The 23,261-nt window shown below is 51.9% G+C and overlaps 1 protein-coding gene across 1 annotated transcript; it reads right to left on the bottom strand.

Moving 5' to 3' along the window:
- Positions 1-487: 487 nt before the first annotated feature.
- On the bottom strand, positions 488-16,549 carry NAA40 (N-alpha-acetyltransferase 40, NatD catalytic subunit). Its single transcript, XM_036765674.1, has 8 exons — positions 16,328-16,549; positions 9,591-9,686; positions 8,352-8,404; positions 4,789-4,884; positions 4,548-4,706; positions 3,982-4,065; positions 3,649-3,726; positions 488-3,150 (listed from the first exon to the last, which is right to left on the bottom strand). Exons 1-8 carry the CDS (start codon positions 16,445-16,447, stop codon positions 3,009-3,011), a joined length of 828 nt encoding a protein of 275 aa, XP_036621569.1. The 5' UTR covers positions 16,448-16,549; the 3' UTR covers positions 488-3,008.
- Between the last annotated feature and the right edge of the window lie 6,712 nt (positions 16,550-23,261).

The following is a 23,261-nucleotide window of genomic DNA, read 5'->3' as shown; positions in this document are numbered from 1 at the left end:
AGTGCTAGTGCAGGGATCCCCGGGATCTTTCTGACCATATGTTCAGTTCCCTCATTGTCTCTGGGAGCCAGTGCAGCTCCTACCACTCTCTGCTCCCTTCCCCCTCTCCTGGCCAGCCCTTCCCCCAGTGTCCACGGACCTTTTTTCCTGTCTTCCTAAGGTGCCCTGGGCTGAAAAAAAGGACTGACTTTTTCTTGGCTTTTAAGCTCAGAAATGTTTGGCATTTCCAGTGGCCATTTGGTAGGTGAGGTGACAGTTCTGAACTTAATCGCTCTGCCATCTTGATTCTGCCTAAGAACATAATGCTAGAAGTGCCCTTGGCACAGAGACCATCAGAGACAAGGACGACTCCACGACCACCAGTCCAAACCCCTGAAGCTCTTCCTCATGCACCACCTGCTGCTCAGTGAACCACACTGACCAATATCTTTCAGAACACACCACCTGCACCCACTCCCATTCCATTCTGCCAGAAAGTCATACCAGCAACTGAACAAAGTGTCTTTTATTTGTAACATACAAATAAAACCAATGCAAAAGGTTTGCTTTTTCCCTTTGATTCCAGTGAGAAAAGAATTTACTAAGGAAAAAAATATATATATCAATAGTAGGGGTCTGTTTTCAAATTTTCCTCTAAAAAACTGAAAGGGTTAAAAAGAATCACGCTCCCCCGGGCACACGCACACTCCCACTCACGCATGTACACAGACACGCCAATAGAAGTGACCTAGCACGGGCGAAGGATAGAGACAACTTAAAAAGAAGACATCCTTAACAAAAATACTTCAATGTGCCCCAAACAAAACAATAATACAGTCCAAACAGAGAGCTACATTTCTCAAAAACTAGACTTAGGCCAAGTTGAGGTGAGACACTGATGTGAGAGAGGCCCACGGGGATCTCCAAACAGGAAAACCAAACCAAGGAATGACTTGCTTGTCCTTCAATGCTGCCTGTCAGTTGAGTAAAGAACGCTGGGATACGGACGGGGGCAACCGCAATGTCACCACCCCACAAATGAGTTTGGTTATTGGGGTCTGGTTATTAGGAAGAGGTCAAGAAGTCAGTAAAAAGAGACACACTATGAACTCAAGTTACTTGGAATTTTTGTTGGGGATTCTTTTGGAATTCTGGGGTATAAAGTCAGAAATCCATGATCTGAGACCCAAAATATTTTGGTTCATATCCCTGGAGAGGAGAAGGGGAACTCTCCTTCAAAGGTACTTCATCTGCTCCCAGTTTGAGGGAGCCCAAATCAGCCCCTTTCAATGACCTAGAAAACCCACCCTATGGCAGGAGCTTCTCTGAGAGACACCAGGGGTGGAGGAGTGGGGATTTAATCCAGTGTAAAAGCTGCAAAGGCGTCTTGAAAAAACAAACCCTGGCCCTTTCCAAGGGAAAGCAGGGTGTGAGCTGAAGAGGGGAGTGTAAGCCTAGTGCCCAGGATCCCTGGTCTCCAGCAGCTCACAGGCTGGTGCTTTGTAGGACGACACTGCATGTGTGCCCATGCTCCTACACAGTGGTGAAGGGGAAGAAGTGGGAAGGGGCTTGCAGGGGAGATCCTAAGAACAGGCAGGCACAGCTGCCTCCTGAGTTGGGGCAATGCAAGTAGGTATGAGGAGAATCTGAGGGCAGGTCCAAGGACAGACCTTCTACAAGAACCTTCACAGAGGTTAAGACTTTAAAGAGGCTCCCTACCAAGGGGCTTCAAAGGGGAGATGTGGGCTTGATAGTCCCTGCCCCAGGCAGGGGGCAGGAGAAGCCCTGGAGGACAGACGAGGGAGGGAGTTCAGCATCTGAAAAGCCACTCCTCTTGGATGCAGACATGATAAAGCCCCCTTTCCCAAACCCTCAGCAGGCCCTTCTCTCCTCCCTAGTTCAGCATCCTAGGAAGGACAGAGAGGATTCTGCTGGAGGGACTGAGACGTTCTGGCTGGATGGGAGCAGGTCAGTGTGCATCCCTGAAAGAAATGGACAGAGGCCAGATCGAGCTGCCCCCTGGTCCACAGACAGCTGGTGGAGTCTGGACAGGGTGAGCAGCACTGTCGCCTCACTGAGGCAGAGGAGGGAGAGGCTCCAGGGCCTGCTACTGCTGGGTGGAGGAGGGGAAGAATCAGCACCAAAGTACAGAGGAAACGGCATTGAATATGCAAACAGGAACCAGGCCTCCTTCCAAGGGAAGCCTGAGGACTCCCTGATGTTGTTTCCCCAGGAGCGGGGCAGAGCAGAGGACAAGCACAAGACAAGCTAGCATCATTGACCCAAAGCTCTGCCCAGGTGGCAGGACCTTCTCAGGCCTCTCAGCCCAGGCCCCTGGGCCTGAAGGAGAGAGAAGGGTCAGGACCCCGCCCCTCCAATGGTTCCCACAGGTATCCTGTGGGCCCTGGGATCAATTTTGCTCTATACTTCTGCAAATATAGACCTTACAAAATGGCTCACTTTTCTTGCCACAAAAGGTCTTCCCTCTGGGAAGGGGCCTTTTCTGAGGAAACTACAAACCCAATGCCAACGTTTTCTCTTGGCCAGACTCTGGCATTTTCGTATCCCCTCGGGGCTGCATAGGCACCCCACTTCTCCTTTCTTCCTCTGTGGGGGAGCCCAGCAGTGCCCAGCTGCTGTTCTACAAGCAATGGAGTCTTGCTGTGGGGGGCTGGGGTTCTGGCTAAGTAGAAAAAGGGAAGAAAGCTCCTTCCAAAGACGTGGCTTAGAAACAAGCCTGTCTTGCCTCACAGACTGGCAAAGAGCCCCAGTGGGCCACCTCGAGAACCGGGATGGCTCTTCCCCAGCCCTGCGGCCCTGCCCTGCTCACCAATGCTGTGGGGAGGGCAGATGAGGGCTGGGGGAGGGGGCAGTGTCTCTGGGGGTGCACCCTGGCAGCCTCTCCAGCTGAGGAGACCACCGCCGTGGGGGACCTGAAAGGTGAGAGGCAGCTGAGAATGTGTGGAGTGACGGGAAACAGGGAAAGGGAGAAGGCCGGGGGAGAGGTGGCTCTGGGGCCTGGCGAGGCCTCAGTGGCAGCAGCCACCACAGTGCCCACCCGAGTGAGCATGCTGGCTGTCCCCAAACTTCGTCCTCCGGCTCAGGATCTCATAGGCGCAGTCATCACCACAGCAGCCGGACATGCTGGGAGAGGTGTCATCGATCTCAAACCTGTAGGGCAGGGGGTCCCTTGGGTGAGTCCCATAAGCTCCTCATGGCTGGCAAAGAGCTCTATGTATGTGAACTTGTGGGATCCTCACAACAACCCCATGAAGTGGGTGCTGTGGGTATTCTTCACTCATAGAAGAGGCTGGTGGGGCATGGCCAGGCAGTGCTGAGCCCAAAGCCTCATGGGATTCCCTCCCTAGAGGCTCAAGGGAACTAAGCTCTGGTGCCCTTCCAGGAGTCCTGAGCACTGAAACAGTAGGGAGAAGGCACCCCGGAGCAGGGAGGCATCTGACAGCAGGTGGTCACTAAGCCCGGATTGAATGCTAATGTGATGGAGAAGTCAGTGCTGCCTCCTCATCTCCTTCTCTGCGTAAGTGAGGGGTTAGAGCCCCTGGCCTTGAACTAGCCCAGGACAGCAGGGAGGGAGGGCAGGAGGCCAGCAGAGGGGAAGGAAAGCCCAAGGGCCGCCCCCCTCCTCAGATCCAGGGCCCCATGACTTACTGCAGCGCTTCTCTGAAAAACTGGTATGCCCCATGGTTGTGTTTGAACACTGTTAGCATGACTTTCTTCATCTGGGTGCTGAAGGAAGGAGAAAAGGGGCATGTTTCTGGGCTCCACAGTGAGCAGGGTGGCCCACCCTGGCCCCGAGTGCAAGGACAGGAATGCTCGTTATTGAAGGGTGGGGGTGTCTGGGGGTTTGTGTCAAAACGAAACACTTAAACATATAAAAACCCCAGAAGGTTTATGCCCCCAGGAATTTAATTCCATAAAGGATGTTCAGTCCTTTGTGGACAGGACATTGAGGCAGGGGGGCTGTGCTGCACCACTCCTTACCTGTTGGCCACAAGCTGTAGGATTTGGATCAGAAACTTCCCCAGACCTTTTCTCCGAACTTTGCTCTCCAACTGCACCTCATAGCTAGAAGGAGAAGTGAGGGTGAGCCCGAGCAACCGCATGAGGAAGAATGACTCCAATGGACATTTTCAAGGAGAAGGCAGGACCAGGCCCATCCATAAGAAGAGAGGAAGGGAAGAGGAGATAGAGAGAGAAAAAGATGGGAGGGAGCAGGGGACATAAGGGGACAAGAAGACACACACTCACATCCAGGCCAAGCACCCTACACCGAGCTGCTGGGCTTGGCCCCGGAACCCAATGGAGGCTAATGGGTACAGCCCCAGACCTTAAGTCGGACCTGAGTTTGAATGCTGCCTCAGATATGTCCCTACAGTGTGACCCTGGGCAGGTCCTTAACTTGTTTTGAGGACAAACCAAGATAGTGAACACCCTTAAAGCACTCCAGGAACACCAGCTCCAATCAAGGTGCTGAAGGCCCAGAGTGAGGAGGCCCCAGGGGAGGGAATGGCAGCTCTGGAGCCCCTCCCCCAGCCGGGGGCTCGTACCAGTACAGGACTTCATCCCCACACTCCACATCGAAGCGGAAGTGCGAGAAGGCGACGGGGACGGCGCTCTCTTCCCAAGCAATGAGGTACCAGGCCCGGTCATCGGTCATCTCTTCTTTCTTCTCTCGATCCTTCCAGCCCCATTCACTTTGTTCATACCTGGCAAATTGGAGAAAGATGAAGCATGAGGAGCTCTGTGGGGCAGCAGGAGCAGCTGCCCAGGCCTTCAGGGGGCACTTACAGGGTCTGCATGTTGGTTTTGGTGAGATCAAAGGCCCAATCCACTGTAGCCTGCTCCAGCCCCGACACTCGCTTACACTCAATGGAGACATTTAACCTGTGGGTAAAGAGACATGGCAGAGACATGTGAAATGAGCTGCGGGTGGACTGGGGTCCCCCCTCACTGGGAGCTGCTCTGCTCATCTGGCTGGTGCCTCCAAGGCCACCCTTCAGTCTCAGACCACAATTCCAAGCCAGTCAGCACAGCTTGGCTGAGGCCTGACCCCAACTCCCATTTCCTCTCTTCCCTTGACCTTCTGTGTAATAAAATGCTCCCATGGGTACATCGAACCCCAACACTTACACAACACTGTCCTTACAACTGTGACAGGGAAGTAGTAAAAGCATCGGTATTCCCACTTTTCAGATGAGGGAAGGAAGGCAGGTCACCTTGCTAGGAGTAAAGCCAGCAACAAAGCCACTCCCCTGCCCTCTCTCCATGATGCCGAGCTGCCTCCCCGGGGCCTGAGTCTCTGGAATCACATCTTCCTGGTCCCCTCAGAAGTCCCTCTCTTCCTCTTCCACCTCCTTTAGAGGATGCCTGCATCTTTTCTGTAATTACTCCAGCCAGAGCATGGAACATGCCTTCAAGCGACTCCCAGCACCCACTGACAAGTTTCAGCAACTTTACAACCTTCCACCAGGTTTGGGCCCTTTCAGGTCAATCGTGCCCAGGAGCCAAAGACTCGGACATGGTCTAGTCCCATGCTCTGTCTTCCTGGGGTGCAGGAGATCAGCCCTTCAGGCCACCTCATTCTACTCACCCCAGCCATGGTCTTCCACCAATCCTCCACCCAATGGGCTCTGGCACCACTCTGGGGTGGTCAGCACCACGCCAGGGCTGCCTCTCTGTAACCCTAACCCTACTGTCTGACTCCAGGACTGGGCCAGTTACTTCTCTAGTCATACCTACACAGGACCAATGGAGAAACTGAGGCTAAGTGTCCACATGAAGGACAGCAAATTTCAAGCTCCAGGCATGAACAGGAAGCCGAGGGCTCCCCATGCCCAAAGGACTGAGAGCTACAGCTGCTCTACCAGCCATGTGGCATCCCCTCTAAGAACCTGGGGCTTGTTCATAAGAAGTCTCAGAGCCCACGAGGCTGGCTGTAATCGAATTCTCTGATAAGCACATCAGAGGAACTGTGCCCTCCCTCTTTGAACCAGACCTGTCACAGAATGTCATTTTAAAAAGTTGTTTTTCAATGAACAAAAATCTATTTTCTCTCCTTCCTGCCCTTTGCCCCAGCCCCACGCTCAGGAAAAAAGGGAAAACAAAATTCTCGTACCAAATGTGTACAGTCAAATGCATCCCGTATCTTAGGAGAACTCATCATTTCTTCCCTTAAACATGCCTCCTGCCCCCTACAGATACACACTGTAGAGGGCACCATCCCCTTCCCAGCCCCTCAGGCTCACAACCTGAGTCAGCCTGGACACCGCTCCCTGCCGCCATGTCCAGGATGGCGCCAAGGCCTATAGATTTCATCTTCTCACCATCTCTCAAAGATGCCCCCTTCTCTCCTGACACAGGAGCCTGGAATGAAGCGCTTTCCCTTTCTTTCTCCCTTCCCTCCCTCCCCTGGCATAGACTCTCATCGCTTCAGCTGCTGGGGGGGTCTGCTTGCCTCCAGTCCCTCCCCTAGTCCATCCTCAATTCAGCTTCTGTCGTTATTCAATAAACTCTAGAGGCTCCCCATGGCCCCAGAATCAAATACTAAGTGCTTGGTTTGGCATTCGAAGCTCTTCATCACCTGCCCACCAGACCTTTCCAGCCTTCTGACACCTCACTGCCCCCAGGCATTCTTTTGTCCAGTGACACAGGCCTCCTGGCTCTTCCAGCTCTATCCCTGGCTCCAGGCCTTCTCTCTGGCCTCCCCCAGGCCTGGAACGTTGTCCTCCCTCCGCTCCCACCACAGACCACAGACCGCTCAGGCTTCCTTTTAGTCCTAGCTAAAACCCCACCTCCTTCCTGCCCTCCCTCTGAGGTCATGCCAGGCTGCCCCTGGCTGTTTGCACATCATCTCCCCTATTAGACTGTGTGCTCCTTGAAGGCAGGGGCCTTCTTCTGCCTTTCTTTGTATCCGCAGCCTTAGCTCAGGGCCTGGCATACAGCAGGCGCGAAATAAATGTCAGGTGGAAGACTGAGGATGGCTACATAAGAACGAGAAGTCTTCTTCTGTTCAGGGAACCTCTCCCTAGTCCCTCTGTCAGGGTCCTCGGCATCATGTGCGGTCACTGCATGATCAGACTTAAGTTCTTCATAGTTGTTTGATGGGCAGGGCACAGAGTGCTGGGCCTGGCCTCAGGAAGACCTGAATTCAAATCCAGCCTCAGATACACACAGGCCACTTAACCTTTACGTCCCAGGGTGGTTGTGAAGACTGACTAAGATAATAACTGCAAGGCACGTGGCCCAGTGCCTGGCACACAGTAGGTGCTAAATAAATGCTCAGTCCCTTCCCTTCCCCCCTCAACTATGTTGCTGTTAGTGCATAAACTGTTTTTCTGGTTCTGCTCACTTCATTCGGCGGAGGGTCACACAAGTCTTCCCAGGCTTCTCTGAAGCCGTCCCCTTGTACCATTTCCCCATGAGACATTGTGAATCTCCTTTCAAAAGGATGTACCAGAAATCCTTCCCTTAGGGCTTCCAGCACGTTGGATGGACACTCCGGGGGTAGGAGATCTTGACAGGATGTGGGCACACATCGCCCAGAGTGAAGAGGGGTAGATGGGAATGGTCTTCATGGGCCATGGATCCTCAGATGGGCCCACCCGCCACCCTCTGACATGCCCAGTGCTGGTTCTGTCACCCTGAGTTCTACCCGTCTGGCCCACTCTGTTACACATGCGGAGGCTCCTGACACGAGAGTCTCTGGGTGCCCAGGCTCTGGGCCTGTTTGGTAGTGGCTCCCAAAGTGCCTGGAGCCATTGGGATTCTGGGCTTGTTAAAAACATTCCAGAGACTAAATGGGAGAGAGACTTGAAGCCACCAGAGCGACAGACACATCCAGGCCCGAGCCATGGTGAACAATTCAGACAGGGCGAGGCAAGAGCTGACCAGTGCCAGGTGTGCCTTAAGGGGCTGCCTTGGGGGCACTGGGAGAGGAGCCCACCAGGGCCCTTAACTCACCCGGGACTCCCATGTGGCCAGATCTCGAAGAGCAGCTCAGGAGTGAGTAGTGCCCCGCGCCCCCCCCCCCCACCCCATGTTACACTTAGGGGGAGAAAGAAAGGGAAAGCACTTCACTCCAGGCTCCCAAAGCATGTTCAGGACCAGGACAAGGCGTGGAATGCTATCACCTTAATAGGGGAAAATGGAGGCCAGGGCACAGTCTCTAAAGAATCAGGAGCTTCTTTCCCAGTCTCCTAAACCCATGACTGCCAGTTTTCAGCACAGGGCCTGGCACACAGTCGGTGCTTAACAAAAGCTTGCTTCCTCCCAAGGAAGTGAGCGAATGGCTCCTGCTGCCAACAAAGACCCCACAGGAGGAGGCAGAGGTGAACAAAGGCCCCGGGACTCACCCATTCCGGTCGTATTTCTTGAACACTGGAAATGCCTCCAAGGGGTCTTCGAGCTAAAGAGAAAAAAGGGAGTGGAAGCATTAGTGCCCAAATGGGAAGAGCCCTGATGCCGTCTTGGCGCGGCCAGGAGTCTTCCCCTGTCCTACGCAGACATCTAGGAGGCCTGACGGACTCTCTTGGGCAGTCTCTGTGTCCCCACCCCTGGCTGTAGCCTGGTCCATGGCCTTGTCCTGAAGGTGACTGCTTGGCTCTCCCTCTGAGCCAAGGCCAAGGAGCACTTGACCACAGCAGGGCAGGGAGGGAGAAGGGACAATGGCTAAAGGTGGTTGGGAGGCACCTTCTCCAGCAGAGACAGAGAGAACACGGCTCCTCTCTGCGCACTGTGAAATGCAGCCTTTGTCTAGGTGGCCAAAGTACCCAGGCCGCTGCCATGCTGGGCAAAATCTTCAGCGGCTCCACACTACCTACCAAATAATGGGCCCAGGAGCCGAAGGGAGCCTTCAAGGCTCAAGTCATTTACAGACTAGGAAAAGAGGCTGGTGTGAGCCAGGTGGACTGGACCCGGCCCTGGACAACAGGCAATGCCTCCTGACCTCTCCAGCCTCAGCTTCTCTTCTCTGGCCCCTCCCACATGTTACTGTCCAGTAGAGCAGACAAGCCACTCTCTTCTCCAAGCAACAGGCCCCAGGAGCTGCCCATGCCCTACATCCTCTGCCCTCTATGTCCTCATTAGGAGCTTCACATTCTGTGTGCGCATCTTCTGTGGTGACAGCAAACCCCAGAACGGCTGGGATCCAGACTGTGCTCAACTCTCCTTCTCCCCAGGTTTGAGCCCAGGGTTCCGCACACAGCAGGCACTTGATACATGCTGCTGCTATCAATGACAGGCTGGGAGCTCCTGGGATGGGCAGTCAACATGCTGGTCCCTCGCTGAGGTTTCCAGTTCAGAGGCCCATGCCAGGCTTGTGCTCTCTGAGCAATAATTAACCGACAGCCATGACTGACCTCCCCACCCCGTCTCCCCCCAAAACCAAAGCATTGCCAGGCTCCAGGCTCTCAGGGAGCTCTAAAGACCGGGGCAACAAATAGAGTCCAACCCAAGTGAGCCTGGGCGGCCGTGATATCCTCCTGGACAGTGGCTGAGAAGGGCTGATGATGCAGGGGATGATGACCCAGAGTCTGCCCTCAGGGCCTCAGGCTGGAGACCAGGAGGGGGCAGGTGGGAGGAGCCAGGCTCACCTTGTTGGCGGCTTCCACTTTGGCACAGACGGCATCCATGGCAGCCCGCTCCTCCAGCCTCTTCTGTTTCTTTTCCTTGGCTTTACTTGACTTTCTCTGCAAAAATAAAAGAAGGTTCTGCTCAGGGATCCCATCCAAACTCTGCCGGAAGCCCAAGGGCCCCCTTGGAGGGTCATGGACTTAAGAGCTCTCAGGTACTTGGATATACTCCATTCTCACACTGCTGGGGGTGCCAAGAGCTCTGTCTAGGGGAGCTCGGGGGCCAAGCTGGACTCTGACACCAAATCCCAAATGAGGGGACCCATCAGCCCTCCTATGAGGAAGGCCCACACATGAAGAGAAGAAGTGAGTGAGCTCCCTGTCACAAGAGGGAAAAACTCTTTCACCTTGGTGGTCAAGTGTGCTCCTGCCAATCCTCGACATTCACAAGGAGGACTTTCTCGACTTCAAGCATGCACGTGATTTTGTCAGTAAGTTCATTTTCGCTTTTGCACTGGCAACCGCGTACGTTCACAGCTGAGCTCAGTAGAGAAAAAAGTGAGAGGCGAGACAAGGCACTCCGGTCTGTGTAGCGGGCTTCCCGCTAGGCCCTTCGAGGGTCTGGCTCACTCTCCTGCAGTAAAAAGCTCCCTGGGCCTTTGCTGCATTTGTCACTGTTGGTCTTTAAAATTCAAGTTCTGTGCTGCGATTATGCCCCCAAGTGTAGTGCAAGGCCTTCGGGCTCGAAGCCCAAGCCACAAAGTCAGAGATGGGACTGGGTGAGAAAGCAAAGGCGTCAGAGAGACGCCACATGAGATGCCTGCGGCTGGCCGCTGTAAGCGGGAGTTTGGCCACAATGACACAAGAGGGAGGAAAGCACCAGCGGGAAAGAAGGTTCAATGAGTTCCCCATCTGTGCACGGCCTTCGATGGATTATTTCACGGCCGTTGTGTTAGGAAATGCACGTACAAGTGAAGAATAAGTGTTTTTTAAGAATCAGCAATGTCCAGAGAGCTCAGTGTTTGCTGGTCACAGGAACCTGCTTCCTGGAGGATCAATCTGTCAACATTCATGGCTTTCGAGGGATGTGACCCCCACAAAAGCTGAGGACTGACTGTGCGATCAATCACCCTGTGGGTCTTTCGGAAGAATCTCGGTGCTCTTCGGCAGACCATTTTCCCTCTCGTCCGGTGAGCTCACTAGCTTCTCCGGACCCTGTAATCTCATCTTTAATCCCCACGTCTCCAGGGCCCGAGTGTCTGTCATCATGCGTATGGTCCCCTCATTTGGGATTTGGAGTCGGAGCCTGGCTTTGCTCCCCGAGCTCCGCTGGACAAAGCTCTGAGCCCTCACAGCACTCCATGAGACGGTCAGATCACACAAGTACTGCTGTGCCCACTTTACCTCACGTCACACCGCAGGCACAGGCGTCCAAACGAAGGCCAGCTCTGCTTTTCACCACACTCTGGGGAACCTTCCACCGGTTCTCAGAAGCCCACCTCGTCTGCTGGCCAATGGCCCTCCCTGCCTGGACTGTGGCTGACCTAAGCTGAGTCAGCTCAGAGCAGTAATGTGGCCGCCACTTGGGTCTTGGCTCTTACTACCTGTATTCTCTTAACACATGGGCCATTTTAAATTCTATCTGGAGGCAGGTGGACAAAAAGGGAAATAGCCCCTCCCTGCCCGCCGACTTCTCAGGACTCTGGATCGTACCAAAGGTTACCTGAATATCAACCACATCCAGGCCCTGTGGCAGCAGGGAGACTGCTCCTGCCCTCCAGAAGCTGATAGTCTAGGGATGCACCAACACCCAGCTTACAGGCTGTTAAAAGATTTCCCTAGCATTTAGGGAGCTGAAGCCAGGCTTGGGGGTGGGTTCTTTCGGAGGGTGCTGTTCTCACCTACCCCTCCCTGGCCCTGAGCTGTCACTGCCCCCACTCCCGTGGGCAGAGCCTAGGAGGCACCAGGCCTGCCCAGTGCTGGGGAAAAGTGGCCACAATCTAGCACAAGCCCTGGTGCTGGGGCAAGTGAGTCCCAAGAGTCCACACAGGCAGCAGGGGCAGCCACCGCCCCAGGGAACACTCAGGACCATTAGCCCCTGCCCTCCTCTGCACAGGTGAAAGTAGCTGGCAAAGCCTGATTTCGATGCTGTACAGGCATCCTCTCCTTCTGGGATGGGCAAGCTCACCCCAGAAGGCCAAAGAGGGACCCTTCTGCTAATTCTGGCACTACCTGGAAGGGACACCAACTCATCTTTCATTGACAATACCAGCTCTGAGGCAGATGGTGCCACCTCATGCTCTCTCCATTTCACAGCGGAGGAATCTGAGATGTACTGAGGGGAGATGGCCAGTTCAGAGCCACACAATCAGGAAGCAGAATGAGCTCAACGCCGGGGGTCAGACTGCATCCACAGCTGCTCCCATCACCCCATACTGCCCCTGAGCTGGGAGCAGACAGTTCTGACCTCTCTTTGGAGGATGAGCCTTGTGATAGCCCCACCAATGGAAAAGTACAAGGAGGTTCCTGCACTGAAAAGCAACCTGGGCCAACGGTTCAGGCTCATCTGGTCCCAGGCCACACTTTGAGAAGCTGCCACAGGAGAGCACAAGAGGAAAGTAGGTGGGTCCCTGGCCTATGCCGCCCATATATCTCTCTGACAAAGCCAGGAGTGGTTTGCCTTCTCTTCTCAGGGAAAAGCTTGGAGGATGGAGATGTGGGCAAGTCATCCCTGGGCACACTGGGACCGCCCTCAGGACACTGTCTGCTGGCCACTCCCTGAGGGCTGTGACCAAGGAAGAACTGCCTTCTGCAGTTCTGGGAAGGAAAGAAGGAAACAAGCATCTCTTAGGTGCCCACCCTGTGCCTGGCACTCGAACAAATATTATCTCATTCATTCCTCACAACAACCCTGGGAGGCAGGAGCTATGATTACCCCCACTTAATAACTGAGGAAGCTGAGGCAAACAGGGTGATGCTAGTGAGTGTCTGAGGCCTTCCTGACTCCAGGCCCAGAGCTCTACTAAGACACCTGGCTGCCTTGGCATTCAATAGCGCAGACACTACAAACTCCTCCTGTGAGCAGCATCAGGACACTCACAGACAGACAAATCCCTAACTACCTACTGTGTGCAATGAGAAGTGTAGTGGGCCCTGAGGCACAAAGCCGAGGTCCTACAGCCCCAAAGAGTCACTGATCCCCTCCGGGACTCTATACAGACTGGATGGCACCTCAAGTCCTCTCCATCCCTGCCAGCCTATGGTTCTCCTCATTCCTGAATTCTCTGAAGGCAGACACCCCTGGCAGGGCCGGAACCCCTGGGCTGAGCCATACTAAGCTTTTACTAGAAATACCTGTTTCAGGACATGTGGTCTGACCACAAATATGCCTGAATGTCCATGTACTAGAGGGGCATGTTATTGGGTGGGGTGGGGAGACACACAATCTCCATTACAGAGTGGTATGAAAATGCTAGCCAGGTCTGACAGTGAGAGGGAGGAGGAGGAACAGGGAAGAAGCGGGGAAGAGAAGGGAAAGGGAGGGGAGCATAGAGGAAGGGACCAAAGGAGAGGGGGGAAGAAGAGGCCAAGGTAGGAGGAGGACCACCAAGTGCAAGGCCAGGCCTGTATCCCTAGGGCTGACGGGCTCAAGGCGGACGTGGATCTCCCTTGGGGTGAGAATTTAACGTCCCTGGGAACAGTCTCTTTAACTTGGTATAAAATACATCCCAAGCGAGACCAAGATGCCAAGAGGGCAAAGCTGGCCTCGGACCCTGGAATGGCAGCAGGGTTCCTGCACCCGGGGAGGTGCTGAGAATGCTGACATCTGACTCGGTTTCCCTGGTGAAGCAGAAGGCGTCCTGCGGCACACTTGCCTTACTGTCTTCCTAAATGCGCACATGAACAATTCCAGGTAGTAAGGGCATCCAGCATCCCTGGCCACTCCAAGATTTATGGGCCCACTCCCGGGGGCAGCCTGGCCAGCATCTAAATCTACCGTCTGTGGCCCACGTTTAACGATCCCTTTCAGCCCAGAGAGGGGAGATTAACTCCAGAGGCTTCGGCTGCCTGGGCCACACAAGGAGAGAAGCCCCTAAAACGTGCAGAGGGTGGAGAAGGGATGTCCTGGTGGTTCCAAAGAGCTTGACTCTGCGATGCTAAGACAAGCTGTCTGCCCAGGAGGGCATCAGGGGCAGTTTGGGGAGAAACTGCCTCCCTGCCAGCACTGCCCAGCCCATTGCGGCCACACCAAAGGGCGTAAGGCCAAAGGTCCTTCTTAGGACACAGTCACTCAGTGGGATCTTCCATGACGGTGCCATCTACCAAGGGGCTGAAGAGGGGCAGCTGACATCCTCTCCAGGCACCTCCTTCCCAGCACCCATGTCATCATCCTAGGGGAATCATCCTAGGAGTCCAAGCACAGAGTCACTAAGACACTGGTGCTGAGAAGCAAAATGGAGCTAGTCAGTATACTAGCATCTAGTAAGCACCTACTGTGTGCCAGCTATGGGTTAAGTGCTGGAGATACAAAGCAAGGCAAAGATGGCCCCTGCCCCCAGGGAGCTTCCACCCTAACAAGATAGGCAACTTACAAGTACCAATGTACCTACTAGAAGTGAATCCCAGAGGGGAAGGCACCAGCAGCGGGGAAGACCAGGAAAGGCCTCCTGCCCAAAGTCGGATCTGAGCTGATCCCAAGAGGAGAAGGTGGGGACAGAGAGCATTTCAGACACAGTGGACAGCCAGGGCAAAGGCCTGGAGGCAGGAAACTGGGTGCTGTGTACAGCTGGATTGCGGATGGATTACAGAGGGCAGCAGAGTCTAAGGAGGTTGGAAAGAGAGACTGGGCCAAGGTAGAAAGAGCTCTAAGTGCCCAAGGCAGGTGTTTCCATGGAAAACAGAAGTGTGGAAGGCTGGGCGGCAGCTGAGATGGGCAGGACTGCACCCAGGCTTCTGGGAAGACAAGGGGCAGGCAGACCCTACCCCAACAGCCACCATGATCGAGGAGGGTTTGGTGACCTATGGGATGCAGAGGGGGACTGGGAGAATGTTGAAGACACGGCAGAGAGGGAAGGGCTTGGGGAGTCTGAGACATGTCCGAGAGTCAGAGAGACGATCATGGGGAGGCAAGCAGCAGGGAGATGGCTCAAGGAGCTAGTGCGGAGAGGAACAAGAGGCCCTGACAGAGCCTGGTAGGACCCCTGGCTGGTAGGTGTGATGGGGGGGGCTGAGAAAGTCACTGGGGTCAGGGGGGACCCTGATGTTCACCAGCTACTCGGCTGTGGGTAAATTACTTGGGCCTCAGTTTTCTCAACTATAAAATGGGGATAAATTCCCCATAAACACAGGGTGGTTTTGAGCAAAGAACTAGGACCTTAAAGGATATGAAATTACTGTGAATGTGGATTACTGACAAAACCCCCAGTACTCAATGCTGACCCCCCCCAGCCCTCAGGGGTCCACTCCCACTATTCCTAAGCCACAGGAAACAGTGATGTCCACACTGGGGGGCGCCATGGGCATGTCCTGAGACCTCTCAGACCTCAGCTTTGTCCTCTGTAAAGTGGGTTATGGTGCTGGCCACATAAGGAGGCAGGGAAGATTCAGCCTCAGCATGTGTAACCCAGAAGGCTGGGGCAGGGGGAGGGGACAGGGGCAGGGGGCCCAGCATTCCCAGGGAGGGTTCAGGCCAGGAAAGGTGGCCTCTGAACTGAGGCTGTAAAGGGGCAGGTGTGGGACGCACTCCGCTACCTGCTGGTTGGTCTCAGCCAATGAGAGCATGCCAGGGATGCCCGGCTCACTTGGGGGGTCCCAGGACTGGGGACCCTGAGTCTGCTGGACCCCAGAGACCCTGACCAGGAGGAGGTAGGGGCAGGGGAGGCCAGGGGGCACCAGACACACCCACGGCCTTTGTTCCTGGGGGGGTCCCCTCGCAGTCCTGGGAGCCAGCAGGAGGCTGTACCCCCATTTCAGAGAGGGGGAAAATGAGCCCAGGAGGCGGGGCGGCCACGAGAAGGGGCCAGGCTGGCACCCACGACCTGTCCCTGGCAAGGTCCCTGGGTCCGGGTTTAGCCAGGAGCTCCTCTGGGGGAAACAGAGGCAGGGAGAGTGAGACAATCTCAGGAACTGGGGGGTCCGACCCCCTCATTTTACAGATGGGGAAACTTAGGTCCCAAGCGGGTGGGGGCTTGGCCCAAGATCACATGGAGGGAGCAGGGCCCAGAATTCTAACCCAGGTCCCTCTGCCCCTCCCGGGGTCTTCACAAGAGGTCAGAGGAGGCCCCTGCACATTTTATCAAAGATGGGGAAACTGAGGTCTTCTCCTTCCCCTCCCCCACGGAGGTGGTTGGTCACGAAAGACCCCGGAGCCCCCGAGGGATTGGAGGCCGCGAGGGGGAGCCAGTCCCCATTTACATGTGGGGAAACTGAGGCCCTGGGGCGGTTCAGTGACTCGCCCAAGGTCACGTTGAGAGAATCCGAGGCCGGGCTCGGACCCGGGCCTGGGAGCCCCAGGGGCACGTGGGTATGTCCCCCCCCCGCAACCCCCCCCCCCGAGCCTGCCGGGAATGGGGGGGGGAAGAAAACGAGACAAGGAGCTCGCAGCGGGGGGCGCCCCAGGGGATGACGGGAAGCAGGGGGGGGGGGGGAATCAGGGGTCACGTGGGGGCGGAGGGGTCGGGGGTCACGTGGGGGGGGGGTCCCGAGAACAATGGGGGAGGGGACCCCGAGGAGGGGTGGGTCGGCCCGGCCTCACTCACCCCCATGGCGGCGGCGGCCCCGGCTCCGGCTCCTCCTTCACACACCCGCCGGCGGAAAGGAGGCGGCGGAGGTGGCAACGGCGGGGGCACCAAGCGGCGGCGGCGGCCCACAGCGCGCATGCGCCGCACCGGCCCCCTCCCGCGCACCCTCCCCGGTCCGCGCCGGCGCAGAGCGGCCTCGGGAGGGACGAGAGGGGGGGCGCCGGTGGGAGGCTCGGAGGAGGTGGCGATGGCGGCACGCTCCGTGACGTCACGCGCACTGCCCCGCCTCCGGCCCCCCTCCCTCCTGCCTGCGTCTATCGCCATGGCAACCGCGGCTCCTGCTCCAGCCCTGGGGCCTGGCTCACTCTGCTTCCCGTAGGCGGACCTCAGCTTCCCCATCTGTAAAATGGGGATGTTCTCTTCGCCGCCGCCGCTGCCCAAGCGCCCTGTCCAACCCTGGCCTTCCGCTTCGAGAGAATCTTCCGCAATTAGATTTAGAAGAATTTAAGAAATCTCAAAAAAAAAGTTTCTGTGCCTATAGGTAATCTTTAATTTCTTCCTCTGAAAACCGCCTGTTCATATCGTTTGACCATTTCTCAATTGGGGAATGACCTGTATTCCTATAAATTTGGCTCAGTTCCCTGTATATTTTAGAGATGAAGCCTTTATCAGAGACACTGGTTGTAAAGATTTTCTCCCAGTTTTCTGCTTCCCTCCTAATGCTTGTTGCATTGGCTTTTTTTGTACAAAAACATTTCAATTTGACATAATCAAAATTATCCATTTCGCACTTTGTAATGCTCTCTATCTCTTGTTGGGTCATGAATTCTTTTCTTTTCCATAAATCTGATAAGTAAAGTATTCCTTGCTCTCCCAAATTGCTTATAGTATCAGCCTTTATTCCTAAATCATGAACCCATTTTGACTTTATTTTGGTATATGGTGTAAGGTATTGGTCTCTGTCCAGTTTCTGCCCTACCATTTTCCAATTTTCCCAGCAGCTTTTGTGAAATAGTGAATCCTTAGCCCAGAAGCCACTTTGGGTTTGTCAAACAACAGATTGCTATAGTTGTTGTCTTCTCCATCTCGTGTACCTATCCTGTTCCACTGATCCACGACTCTGTTTCTTGGCCAGTACTGCTGCTCTGCAGTACAGTTTAATATCTGGTATGGCTAGGCCACCTTCTCTAGCATTTCTTTTCATTAATACCCTAGATATTCTAGACCTCTTGTTCTTCCAGATGAATTTCGTTATTATTTTATCCAGCCCTGTAAAATAATTTTTTGGTAGTTCGATTGGTATGGCACTGAATAGATTAATTTAGGTAAAATTGTCATTTTTATTATATTAGCTTGGCCTAACCATGAGCAACTGATATTTTTCCATTTATTTAGATCTGACTTTATTCACGTGAAAAGTGTTTCATAATTATGTTCATATAGTCCCCGGGTTTGTCTTGGCAGATAGACTCCCAAATATTTTATAGTGTCTACAGTAACTTTGAATGGAATTTCTCTATCTTTTGCTGTTGGGTTTTGTTAGTAATGTATAGGAATGTGGGTTTATAGACATATGAAAAAATGCTCTGGATCACTACTGATTAGAGAAATGCAAATCAAAGCAGCTCTTAGGTACCACATCTCTCCTGTCAGATTGGCTAAAATGACAAAACAGGAAAATGATAAATGCAGGAGAGGATGTGGGGGAATTGGAACATTGTTACATTACTAGTGGAGTTGTGAACTGATCCAGCCATTCTGGAGAGCAATTTGGAACTATGCCCAAAGGGCTATAAAACTGTGCATACCCTTTGACCCAGCAATACCACTTCTAGGGTTGTATCCCAAAGAGATCACACAAGTGGGGAAAGGATCCACATGTATAAAAATATTTATAGCAGCTCTTTTTGTAGTAGCTAAGAATTGGAAATCAAAGGGATGCCCATCAATTGGGGAATGGATGAACAAGCTGTGGCATATGAAGGTAATGGAATAGTGTTGTGTTATAAGAAACGGAGATGATCACGGACTTCATAACAATCGGGAAAAACCTACACGACGTAATGCTGAGTGAGCGGAGCAGAGCCAGGAGAACATTATACACAACCACAGATATATGGATTCTGTGAGGACCAACCCTGACAGACTTCACTCTTCTCAGCAACACAAGGTGCAAAGAAAACTCCAAAGGACTCACAATGGAGAGAGCTATCTACATCCAGAGAAAGAACTATGAAGTATGAATGCAGATTGAGGCACACTTTAAACTCGCCTTTTTTTCTCTTTTTTTACTCTCTTTTGTTTTTGTTTTGGGGTTGTTTTTTTTTTTTGCTTCTGTTTCTTCTTTCTTATGATTCATTCCGTTGGTCTTAATTCTTCTCCACAACTTGACTAGTCTGTAAATTAGTTCAATGCGAAATTATATGTAGAAGATATATCGGATTCCATGCCATCTTGGGGAGGGAGGCGGGGAGGGAGGGAAGAAAATCTGGAACTCAAAATTGTGTAGAACTGAATGTGGTAAACTAAAAATAAAAAAAATAAAAATTATTTAAAAATGTTTCTAAATTGCTCTAAAGGAGGAGGATGGGGTCAGTGGAGAGTGATGGAGAAGGGGCCCCCCATCACAGACGGAGAGAGCAAGCTGAGATCAGCAAGGCTGCAGTATAGAGTGCGTGGGGTCGGGGAGGGGAAAGTCCAAAAAGACTTGGAAAAGTGAGCTGGGAGTATAAGGAAATCAGAGGAACCAATGCCGAGTGAAGGCAGCAGAAGCAGGAGGACACTTTATGCAGTAACTGCAAGGAAGGTGTGGAAAATAAGCCTGAACATTGGCAGAGCTCACCTCAGTGCAATGACTGGTCCTGCCTCCAGAGAATCCCTGGGGAGGCAGGCCTCCTGCCACAAACTGTGGAGCAGAGGAAGGCGGGGGTTTGCCCATGGGGCCAACGTGCCCATTCCATTTCCTTGGTTGTACATATCTGGCCGTGATGGTGAGGAATGGCTGGGAGGTGACATAGATAACATCAGCATGCCATTTAAAAAGAAATAAGAGCTGAACAAGTTGTGGTACATGAATGTAATGGAATACTATTGTTAATAAGAAATTGTGAGCAGGTGGACTTCAGAAAAACCTGGAAAGACTTAGATGAACTGATGCGGAGTGAAGTGAGCAGAACCAGAAGAACACTGTACACAGTAACAGCCACTTTGTGTGATGACTAACTATGAGAGACTTAGCTCTTCTCAGCAACACAATGATCCAAGATAATTCCAAAGGACTCATGATGGAAAAAGCTGTCCACATCCACATTAAGTGGTGGACTCTGCAGAGTGAAGCACACTTTTTTCACTTCCTTTTTTCTTCCATTTTTTTTTCCTTTTGGTCTGTTTCTTCTTTCACAACTATGACTAATATGGAGTTATGTTTTCTATGATTGCACACATATAACCTATATCAAATTGCTTACCGTTTTCAGAAGAGGAGATGGAGAGAAGGAAGGAGAAAAATCTGGAACTCAAAATCTTGGAAAATGAATACTAAAAATTGTCATAATTGGGTAAAATACTATTTAAAAAATCAAATAAAAAGAAAGAGAAAGGCAGGTTGCTGCCAGATTGTACAAACATCAGATGCCCTGGCCAGTTTCTTTGGCTTGACTCATTCATCAGTATGTAACCCTTGTGTTAGAGAGACTATCGCCCAATGCCAAGGGACCAGATAGACTTGGGGTAATTTTCTCACTTCCTTGGCTCAACCTTCACTCAGGAAAAGAAAGGAAATGTCTGTCTGTGTCTCCCACTTTTTAGCAGAGACATGATGAGTTTGGGGGGCAGAAAGAGATCACTGCACAGACAGGGCTGGTGTGTTAGTTTGTTTGACTTGACTAGACTTTCTGGTTGCAATAGGAATCATGATCTTTGTTCTGTTGAGAAGAATGCCATCAGTCCATGGTTGATTGGGGGTTTTTTCCCTAAGGAAAACAAACTAATAATTTTTTTTTGAGAAATGTAAGCAGAATGTTCCCCACCCCATAATACTGCTCCAGCTTCCACACTCCTAATCACACAGTTCACACTGTACAGGTTGGTTGGTTGGTTGGTTGGTTGGTGTCCTTCCTTCTGGAAGAGGACCAAGATGACATCGTTATGTTAGAGTCAAGTTACAGTTAATCCGACTGTGGCTGATCAGACCAATAGGAGCTCGGAATGTTCTACCATGGTTTGGGCACAAATAGTTCATGTGAACATTTGGGGTGGATTCTCTATATTTGCACATCTGTCGTTTCCTCTGGGCTGCTTCGATTCTGCTTCGCTCATAGAGCACAGCACCTTCTCTGATGAGGGCAGGCCATGCTGGGTGGTCCTGTGCCAGTGTCTCCCAGGTCATGAAATCAATTCCAAAGTTCTTGAGAGAGACCTTGAGAGTGTCCTTGTATCACTTCTTCTGACCTCCATGTGAACACGTGCCCTGTGTGAGTTCTCCATAAAATAGTCTTTTTGGCAAGCGTATATTGGGCATTTGAACAACGTGGCCAGCCCATCAGGGTTGTACTCTATATAGGACACCATATAGGACAGTCTGTTAAAAGGAAGCAAAGGAAACACAGACCCTTAAGGGAATTACCTCTATGAGGAAATGATCACTATTATTATTGATAATAATAAATAACATTATTGATAATACAACCTGACTCCACTTTCCCTTTCCAGCCCTTTTAGACATTTCTCTCTTTCACTAATTCTACAGTTCATCTCCAGCCTCCATGTCTTTGCACTGGCTGTCCCTCATGCCTGGATTGCATTTCCTTTCTATCTCTACCCTTTAGATGATTGCACATAGATAACCTTCATCAAATTGCTTACCATTTTCATAAGAGGGGAAGGAGGGAAGGAGGGAGAAAAATTTGGAACTCAAAATCTAGTAAAAATGAATGCTAAAAATTGTCATATATAATTGGGAAAAATACTATTTTTAAAAAATCAAATAAAAAGAAATAAAGAGAAAGGTTGCTGCCAGATTGTACAAGCTTTAGAATGCCTAGTTTCTTTCAAGGAAGAGTTTAAACAAACTTCCACATTTCCCAGGCATCTCCACAACATTCTTCAGTTCAAATATCCTACACCTCTTTCAGATCCCCTTTATATGTTTTCTTTTAGTAATTTTTAGTGGTGTGACCCTAGGCAAGTCACTTAACCACTGGCTGCCTCAGTTTCCATACCTGTAAAATGAGCCTAAAAATAGCAGCTACCTCCCAAAGTTGTTGTAAGGATCAAATGAGATAGTAATTGTGAAACATTTAGCAAAGTGTCTGGCATACAGTAGGTGCCTAATACTTGTGCTCCTACATTTCCTTAAAATGTAAGTTCCTTAAGGGCTGGTGTGGTTTTGTTCACTTATGTTTTATATTTGCAGTATTTAACACATTGCTTGAGATGTAAATGTTCCATCTATCCATCGACTATCTATCTGCGTATACAGCTACCTACATAAGGCCTTCCCTGATGCTCCCAGGTGCTAGTGCCCTTCCCGCACGTGTGTGTGCGTGTGCGTGTGCGTGTGTGTGTGTGTGTGTGTGTGTAGTATGCCAGGCTATGTAATATTGTATACAGATAACCGGCCTTGGAGCCAGGAAGAGCTGGGTTCATGTTTTACCTCTGACACATGGCTTAACACCTGAGTTCTACAGGCAGTTAAGACTCTAAGTTGAAGGGAATGTGCATACCTGCGCTGGTAGAGGGAGTTTCCTTACCTGGGAGTTCCTTATACTGATGAAATCACAAGGACAGTCCCAGTCCTTACATTTTGGATACACTTATCTATGTAAAAGACAGAATAGAGGCTCCTTGAGGGCAGAGTCTGGTTCACTTTTTCCCTCTGTATCTGTAGTGCCTAGAACAATGGCTAGTATTATAGTAGTCACTTAATAAGTGCTTGTTGATCTCCCAGGTACAGATCCCAGTGTCCCTCAGCTTCTATGAAGGTATCCCTCTGTCTCTTCCGTTTTTCTGTTGCCTTTTCTGAGTTCAGGTCAGACACCAAAGTGCAGGAGACTGAACATTCCCTGCCTGAGGCCATATAACATATATAACATATAACAGCAGCCAGGAAGGGCGTTGCTGAGACCTCCTGCAGAAGCACAGGGCAGCAGGAGGCATGTGCTTGCAGCCTGAGATGACAGATGCTGAAAATAGACTTCCTCGCCTTGGCAGTTACCTCACGGGCAGCCCTGAGTTTGAACATTTAAGCATCAGACTTTCTAAAGGAGTATTTTTTGGAGACTGGGTTTCCCTATCTCTCCTAGGCTAGAAGTGAAGCAGCTAGTCACAGGCCTGGCCTCAGTGATGACTGGCACAACAGCTTTGACCTGCCCCACCCCTGCCCCTTTGCCACTCCTTAGGCAGCCTGGTGCCCCCCTTTAGGGACTTACCCTATTGGTGGCAGACTTAATGCAGGTGTTCTTTTGGTCAGAACTCCTGAGTACCAGGAGATCTAGCAGCCTCAGCTTCCTCAGTAACAGATATCAGGCGGGCACCGACGTGTCTGGCTTGAGAGATTCCGGAGTCTACGGAAAGACTGGACACACCTGGACTCTGTGAACTTGGGTTTTTTAAAAATATATATTTTGATAAGTATTTCAGTGTAGTTGATTTCCTTTGTAATTATTTCATTTTGTGCATTAAAAAGGAACTGTCCAAAGGATCCACAATACAGAAAGGGTGAGGAACCTGCGGCCTCGAGGCCATACGTGACCCTCTAGGTCCTCAAGTACGGCCTTTTCACTGAATCCAAACTTATTTGTTCTGCTCTTGAGGGCCTAGAGGGCCGTACAGGGCCATACAGGGCCTCGAAGCCGCAGGTTCCCTGCCCCTGAGGGGAACCACCACCATCTAGTCTTGCCTTCACCTGCTCTTACTGGCTACTGGGGGCGGCCCCTCATTCTGTCTCTGTCTC

Source organism: Trichosurus vulpecula, chromosome 6, assembly GCF_011100635.1.
Source record: "Trichosurus vulpecula isolate mTriVul1 chromosome 6, mTriVul1.pri, whole genome shotgun sequence".
Taxonomy (NCBI): Eukaryota; Metazoa; Chordata; class Mammalia; order Diprotodontia; family Phalangeridae; genus Trichosurus; species Trichosurus vulpecula.
The sequence above is the reverse complement of the archived record's forward strand: the minus strand, read 5'-3'. Positions and strand labels throughout refer to the sequence as shown.